Genomic DNA, 7899 nt, shown 5'->3' with positions numbered 1-7899 from the left:
TGAGGGAAATGAGCTGCTAAAGCATATCCAAGATTTCGATTAAAAGGAGGAACTTATACCTTTGTCTCCTGTGGAAATAGAAGAGTGGAGCTGTTTACAAGGGAATTCATGCAAATCTTTGACTATAGAAGTATGCTGGAAGTAGCGTTCCAAAACTAAGTGGCTTAAAGAGGGAGATAATAGTACTAATTTTTTATTCACAATATTGCGGGTTTTTCAGAAGAAATATAACTATATATCTAGAATTGAAGTAAAGAGAAATCTCTGATTGCATAGAGGTTAAAAAGCATCTCATGGATTTCTGTATAAGTATCTTTATCAGACTTCTTGTTGCTCCTTGACCTCAAATTGGATAAACTCTACTCACCTCTGTACCTGGATTTATGCTCACTCAAGAGTCCTTTTACAATGGAAGAAATAAAAAAGCCATCTTCGATTTTAATGGAGATAAAAGCCCAGGACCCAACAGATTCTTTGAGTTTCTTCCAACATTTCTAGGTGTTTGTAAAAAATAATACTCCAATGCTGACAACACACTTGCATTTGCCAAGGATAAAATGGACAATACCTGTGTATGAACAAATTCTCTACTGCTTTGGGTTAATTGCTGGCCGTTTTATCAATTACAAGAAGAGTTCCTTTGTTGTGATTGGGAATGGGCTCACTGGGTAGGGGTTGTATCTTTCACATGAAAGAATAATTCACATTCCTTCATGCCAATCTGCCAATGGATCACGCAAACATCGCTTTGAGATCTGCACCAGCTGATGAATGATAGAGTTTGGACTGCTTTGAAAGCTGTGCGGTGCGATCCAATGGATGACGTCGCGAAGGAAGATCAATCATTCTTTCGTGCAAAAGATACAACCCGAACCGATGCTCACTGCTCTATTTAGGGGGGATAACTGGCTTTGTGATTGCCCACTTAGAACTGTTTTACCTTACCTGTTTAAGGTGCGCGGAAAGAAAATCGCCATGGTGCCTGATTTCTTCGACGAAAGATCATCCAGATGGAACCTAAAGCACCTGCCAACATAAATGGATGACCACTAGAGGAATCCAACAATCTCTGTTTGCTAGTATCACTCTCCAACTCTACTGCTTTGGTAGTCTGAAGGGAAGAGAAGTCAGGTATACTCACCATGGCACCAAATGCCAATTTGCAGCATCCTTATGGAATGCAAAGGCACCTCTCAAAGACGAGTTCTTCCTAGGGCTGAGCTACAAAAACAAGTTGAAAACCAGGACAATCTCATCAGAAAGCTTGGGTGCAATCCATGGTGATGTTTTTTCTGTAATGAGCATGCAGAAACGGTGGATCATATCTTGACCAGCTGTGATCCTTTCAAGGCAATTTGGAATGTTTTTTTGTTCACTGTGTACAATTGGGATAACAAGAATTTCTAGTCCTCTAGGTGAACCAGCAGTGCAGTGGACCTTGTTACTAGATTGCAATAAGTCAGAAATTTATGAGAGATGTGGTCTTTGAGACCTAGCTTTGAGGCGTTTAAGGAGCTCTTTGGGTAGCAAGAAAACAAGCAGCTGAATTATATTCGGGTGACCTAAGCTTATGTCCATAATGGAATCCAGGAAGGCTTTATCAAAGAAATGTTGGGGCAGAAGCAAAATGGACATATCTAAGCTTGGACAGTTTTGAAGGAGATGTATGGAATAACCGGTCAAAAGATACGAAAAATGTACGAATTTCAAATATTAATGTAAACTGGAAGTAAACAAATTCTTACAAGCTTGGCTTGTTGACCTTTGCTGCATTGTTTTCAAAATACTGCACCATTACAAAGCCGAACAATTCATTAACTTAGGTCAATAAATTGGCACCAGTATCAGATGCAAGCCATGATATTTTTGTTGAGTCAAAGTCCAATACTTATGAAAGTTGGAAAAGAAATAGTAAATCCGGGTATTATAGCAACAAAACACTTCTTTTGCTGGACTGCAGGGTAAGGAGGGCTCAGAGAGAAGGTTTTGGTAGAGAAAATATGCAACTAGATGTGATAAAAGGAATTACAATCAACCAAAGCTTTATTCACTTTTCATCAGCAAAGAAAACTAAAGCTTTTTTTAAACACATAGTAACGTCTGCATGTCAAACTTGAAAAACTAAATAAATGATAGTTGACTCAAACCATAATTACAGAATGCAGCTCTCCACTTAAATGCTATATAGTGTTGGTGGATAAGCAGCTTACATAGTTGATCCATGAATCCATTTTCTGTCACAGATTTCTTGTTGAAAAAGAAATTATGTTAACTTGGCAATGAATTCATCAACTTTGACGTTCACTTTCCTGGAGAGGAACTTCATGCATATTGGTGGCTTCACTTTAGCCAAAGCAAGTATAGATTGAGGCAGAGTCCATATCCCATCACCGCATATCAAACCAGAGGCCACTGCCGGCGCAAATGCATCTGCTTTAGCCTTGTTGACCGTTTCCCACACAAACAATATCAAGCTCCCTACACACATGTCAATAGCAAAGTATGATCCAATATAGAAAGGTATCGCCATTGCCATTGGGAGTGGTATAAACCTTGCTATCTTCTTCCCCGAGAAATCTCGTAGCAAGTTAATGACAATTGCAGCAGCAAAGAATATGTAACAGAGAGTGAGGCAGTGCTTTGGTAGCGATGAGAAGCCTTCGACACCAAGTATAGCCATGTTCCGATAAACAAGGGCATAGGGAGCTGGGTATTCACTATCAGGCAAGCCAAGGTCATTGAAAGCCTTGTAGAAAAGCCAGAAAACACATGGAGCAATCACACAACCCATTGCCGTACCAATTACTTGGCTAACAAACATGGCCCTTGGAGAGGCTAATGTCAAGTATCCTGTCTTAAAGTCTTGCATGAGATCTGATGCAGTGGACACGATGCTCATCATGACCCCACAAGCTGCAAGACCTGCTAGTACACCACCATGTGAGGCACCTGCCCAAGCTCCAATGATGAAAATGGCAAGCTTCCCATAGGTTGAGGCAAGAGACCAATCAGTGAGGCCACAACCATAAGCATTGCAGAAGGCTAGCATCGGCGCAAATATGTAGGAAACCAAAACATAGTACCACTTAAGCTGAGGGAAGATGTGGGGAAGTGTGGCAATGGAAATGACAGCAATGACAATGTAGCCCCCATATGCAACTGGTTTTGGAATTTGGTCTTTGAGAAAAATTTCAGTTCGGCGTTGGTCGTCGAAGGATATGGTGGTGGTTGTAGGGATAGAACCACCATCATCTGAGACAGGAAGTGTGCTCATGGAACCTCCACTCCGCACTACAGAAATGAAGGAATACATTGTTCGAGAAAAGACCTTGAGAAAGTTGTAGAGACCATCTCCAAGAATCATGGCAATGCCTATGAAGACCTGCAAAAGAGAAACAACCATGTATTCAGTAACAGGGTAATTTAGTGTACTTAAGCTATTTATAGGATTGAAGGTTCAATCGAAACACAAGCAAGAACAGCATAACAAAAGAAAAGGAGTGGATAGTTACCCGATAGCCCTGCAAGCTATGAAGACTGCTAGATGGGATATCTGCAGGGTACCAACTGCCCTTCTTATTACCAATAAGAGGCCACATAACTCCCCAAGAAAGGATGCCTCCAAGGAGAACAGATATGTTTACAATGTAGGGGCAGATCATTCCGACTCCAACATAAGTCGCAGAAAAATCAAAGAAGAATCTACAACAATGTAGAGTATCATATCACCAATATGTAATTAAGCAATAAAGCTAGGGAATGATGATTTTAGAAAAGCAATAACTTAAAGTTGGGTACTTTTCAACGAGCAAATATATGTATATGAATATCTTACATATTAAACCCACTTTATTGGAATAAATGAATGAAATGAGAGAAAGAGAGAGAGGTATTTTTGACAACAGGGGATGGAAAGGTTATGCACATTACTTGTTTTCATAAGCTTTGAGACCAAGTGTGGGAAAGCTTGCAAATCCACAGTCATCACCGCCAGTGTAAAACCATTGGAAAAATCCCCAGAGGAAGCTGGAGACAAAGCACTTGCCTAATATACTAACCTGTTTCCTGAAATATATAACAAATCGATGTAACATAAAGGAAAAACACTAAAATATGATAGGCTTTAGCACAATAGATTTGTAAGTTCTTTTAGAATTTTACTTTGCTAGTTTGGCACCCTGAGGAGTGTGGAAGCCATTAATAAGAAAAGCAGTTGCGGTACCACTTGGATAGATCAGCTTGTAGTCAACGATCATGATCTGAAAGATATCTTGGTCAGTAAAGTTTATACCAAATTCACCAACCTGAAGTAGCCTATAGAAATCAAGACATGGGAAAGTTCGGTGACTCATTTCAATCAGTAGATGGATGGTTTGCTTCTTAATCTTTTCCACTTAAAATACACATAGATTTATGTAAGAGAAGGATTACCTTTCTTAGGGGCACAAGGGAGAAGAGTCCAAGAAAACTAACAACAAAGAGAAACCCAATCATCCATCCTAATCCTGGGTCTTTAACATTCTGTGCATTGTCTGCTTCTGTAGCTTGTTTGGCAATTGTTTCACTCATACCAAAAAGATAACTTCCAAAGCCACCTGTTTAGAATAATATAATTGTGTAATTGAGACCCAAATCACCAGAACAAGCAGAATAATAGAGCATGGGATTTTAGTTGAAGAATATCTACCAGTGAAAGTCAAGTAATTCATAGTTTTCATTCTAGAAGCTCTACCGGCGAAAGTCAAGCAAATCATAGTGTTCATTCTAGAAGCAACGCAATTTCATTCGAGAAGAACAACACGATAACCTATATATGTCGCGTTGCTCCAAATAATGACTTTGAGATATGGGTTATGAAATACATTTGCAGATCAAATCATTTTTTTTTATAATATTGTTGTGACATCTAACTCCTAGAAATAGAAATTTACTCCTTAATGTCTCCTTAATATGATAGTCAAGAGTGCCAATCATCAAGTAAACAGTACAATATCTTAAATTCAGATACAACCTTAATAACTTAATGATCATATGCTATTGCTTCAAAAAAATTATTTTAACTAATACTCCTGCATCCAAGCCTACATCACATTGCTTCCCCATTAAACTGAAACTATATGACAGCATCCACAGTTGCACCCACACATAGTCAGACTCATGCAACTGCTCATTGTTCCCCTAATTTCACACTGTTTAGGTGTACAGTCATGACATTGTTCTTATTGATGTCTTTCTTAGCCTGTATTCGAGATAGTTTGAAATTCATCTAGTCTTGAAAAAGTTTTGAGCTAAGTATGCTAATGGATATGTAGTGCTCCACGAAGTCAATGGTTGATGGAGCTCAAAGTGAGCTCATCCCCTGGTTTCCAGGTTTGTGTCCATGAGGCATGTTGCTGGGAGAGAGAGCTATCCCAGTCATATAATGGGTTGGCATCTAAGGAACTGCCAAACTTCACCATACTTTACCTAATTCACCCTTGTTAATCGTCAGGGTGAAGTGGGTAGATGCAACCAAATCTGAAACAAGCAGACCCTACTGGAGTTGGTCATACCCCACATGACCAAACTTGACAAGCTCATGTTCAAGATGTCCATATACTAATGGCTTCATGCACAGGCATCCATTTTTCCCATAATTTTGTAACAACGTAGATGGTGTATAAATAACAGGAATGTAAGAGAAAGAAGGTAGAAAAAATTGGTTGAAGCATGCTACTCTTTATGCCTTTTAGTCGTCCTTGATTCAATCTTGATCTTGAAAAGAGAATCCATGCAGTGCGCTACTACCAACTTTGAACCACCACTATCATTGTTCAAGAACTCTCTTTTGCAAGTATGAATTTATAAACTTTGAAGGAAACCTAAGCCCAACTTGCAATTTTTTTAAAAAAACTTAATGATCATATGCTATTGCTTCAAAAACATTATTTAACTAATACTCCTACATTACAGCCCTACTGGAGTTGGTCACACCCCACATGACCAATCTTGACAAGCTCATGTTAAAAATGTCCATATACTAATGGTTTAATGCACAGGCATCCATTTTTCCCATAATTTTGTAACAACGTAGATGGTGTATAAATAACAGAAATGTAAGAGAAAGAAGGTAGAAAAAATTGGTAGAAGCGTGCTACTCTTTATGCCTTTTAGTCGTCCTTGATTCAATCTTGATCTTGAACAGAGAATCCATGCAGTGCGCTACTACCAACTTTGAACTACCACTATCATTGTTCAAGAACTCTCTTTTGCAAGTATGAATTTATAAACTTTCAAGGAAACCAAAAAGTCTGCATTGAAAACCAAACCTAAGCCCAACTTCTAGTTTTTTTTAAAAAAAATTAACCATCTAAATTCCACTACATCTAGTATAAAATTTGAATTCAAACAATATTGCTCAAACCAGAATTTGGATAGCGCATAACGGAATGGAGCGATGAATAATAATTTGGATTAACAAAAATAACAATAATAGATGTTTTGCTAAATTTATGTATTTTTTTAACTATAAAACTTTCATTTTGGATCTGAGACTTATCCCCACAGATTAGAGCTCACCGGTCTAACCGTATAACCACTAAGCGGATAAGTTCCAAAACATTAGATACATGCAATCGTAATTATATGAAAATTATAAAATATAGACTTTCAAAAATCAAGCAATCCGACCTCCCAAAAAGTCGGATCTCGGCATCACGATTTACGACTTGGGCATACATTTCTTGTTAAATAATTTTTTTTTCCAAAAAAATACAGATAAAGAAAGAAAACTGGCAATCGTGAGCTAAAGGGTAAGCATACCGCTGAAGGCAACGCCGGAGGCGGCCACGACACAGGTCTGGATAACGGTGTTCTCCTGGCGGGTGAAGGCTTGCCGGAGGAGGCCAGTCTTCTCGAGGGCTTTGCTCCAGGTCTTGATGAAGAAGAACCCGAGGAGTCCGGCGGCGACGTTGAGTGAGGGGATGATACCGGTGGTGAGGTTAAGCTTCATCACAATGAAGCTGAACATGACCGAGAGGAAGAACGACACCACCATGGCCCGGAACGTCAGCTGCTCCCGCCACCCCGGCAAGGGCTTTCCATCGAACAGCTTCTCGATCGACATCGTCTTCTCCTCCTCATCTTTCACCTCCGCTTCCTCTCTTCCCTCCTCCATCTCCTTCCTCGTCTTCCTGCGGCGGCTCATCTGGCTCATCTCCACCATCTCCTCCTCCTCCTCCATGCCTGCTTCGTGATTCGTGAGGCCCATCCCTCGCCTCCCCTCGCCATTATCTTGGGTCCCCATTTCCGGCTGATCTAGAGAGAGACGGTGGCGTGGGAGGAAGGGCGGAGGCAGGGTAATGCGAGGGTAGAGCTCTCTCCCTCTCCCTCTCTCTCTCTCTCTCTCTCTATCTATCTTTTGGGGGTGCGGGGCTTCGCTATTTATCAACGGGGGTCCAGCCGGATCCAGCTTTCTATTGGCTGTTGGAATAACCAAACACGCACCGCCCATACGATCAATATCATACGGTCCACGTTAGTGGAATTTCTCTTCAGAAGCGGCCGCTGTATACGGAGAGAGAGAGAGAGAGAGAGAGAGAGAAACTAGGAATCCCCCTTCGGGAATTGGAAAGATATCTGCTTTGAATCTGGCGTCTTAATTAGGTTTAATTAGCCTTGGGTCCATTAAATTTTTTTCGGTACGTGTACTAATTTTCCATAAAAAAATCAGCCTGAATTGGATATATATGTCATTTTAATTTTCCACAAAAAAAGCCAGCCTTTTCTTTGACCGCTCACTCCATAAGATACTAAGGATCGGTATCTTTCTTTCTTTCCTTTTTCTTTCTATTGTGAGAAAAAAAGCGGTCACATGGAATGAATGATGGCCAACGAGAAAGCGTTCACATGGAACGACGT

The 7899-nt window shown here is 40.1% G+C and overlaps 1 protein-coding gene across 1 annotated transcript; it reads right to left on the bottom strand.

Annotated features, from left to right (window-relative positions):
- Positions 1-2025: 2025 nt before the first annotated feature.
- On the bottom strand, positions 2026-7422 carry LOC103715487 (putative metal-nicotianamine transporter YSL12). The gene is made up of 6 exons (XM_008803123.6): positions 6802-7422; positions 4432-4595; positions 4162-4259; positions 3931-4065; positions 3513-3702; positions 2026-3382 (listed from the first exon to the last, which is right to left on the bottom strand). The coding sequence occupies exons 1-6, from the start codon at positions 7283-7285 to the stop codon at positions 2264-2266; spliced, it is 2190 nt and encodes a 729-aa protein (XP_008801345.4). The 5' UTR covers positions 7286-7422; the 3' UTR covers positions 2026-2263.
- Between the last annotated feature and the right edge of the window lie 477 nt (positions 7423-7899).

This window comes from Phoenix dactylifera, chromosome 3 (assembly GCF_051530095.1).
Source record: "Phoenix dactylifera cultivar Ajwa chromosome 3, Ajwa_hap1_PhDact_Kaust_v1.1, whole genome shotgun sequence".
NCBI lineage: Eukaryota > Viridiplantae > Streptophyta > Magnoliopsida > Arecales > Arecaceae > Phoenix > Phoenix dactylifera.
The sequence above is the reverse complement of the archived record's forward strand: the minus strand, read 5'-3'. Positions and strand labels throughout refer to the sequence as shown.

Coding starts and splice junctions, on each gene's coding strand:
- LOC103715487 (XM_008803123.6), bottom strand. CDS start 7,285: ATGGGGACCCAAGATAATGGCGAGGGGAGGCGAGGGATGGGCCTCACG. Junction 4,066..4,161: donor CAGGGTGCCAAACTAGCAAA/GTAAAATTCTAA, acceptor TATATATTTCAG/GAAACAGGTTAGTATATTAG. Junction 3,703..3,930: donor CTCAAAGCTTATGAAAACAA/GTAATGTGCATA, acceptor ACATTGTTGTAG/ATTCTTCTTTGATTTTTCTG.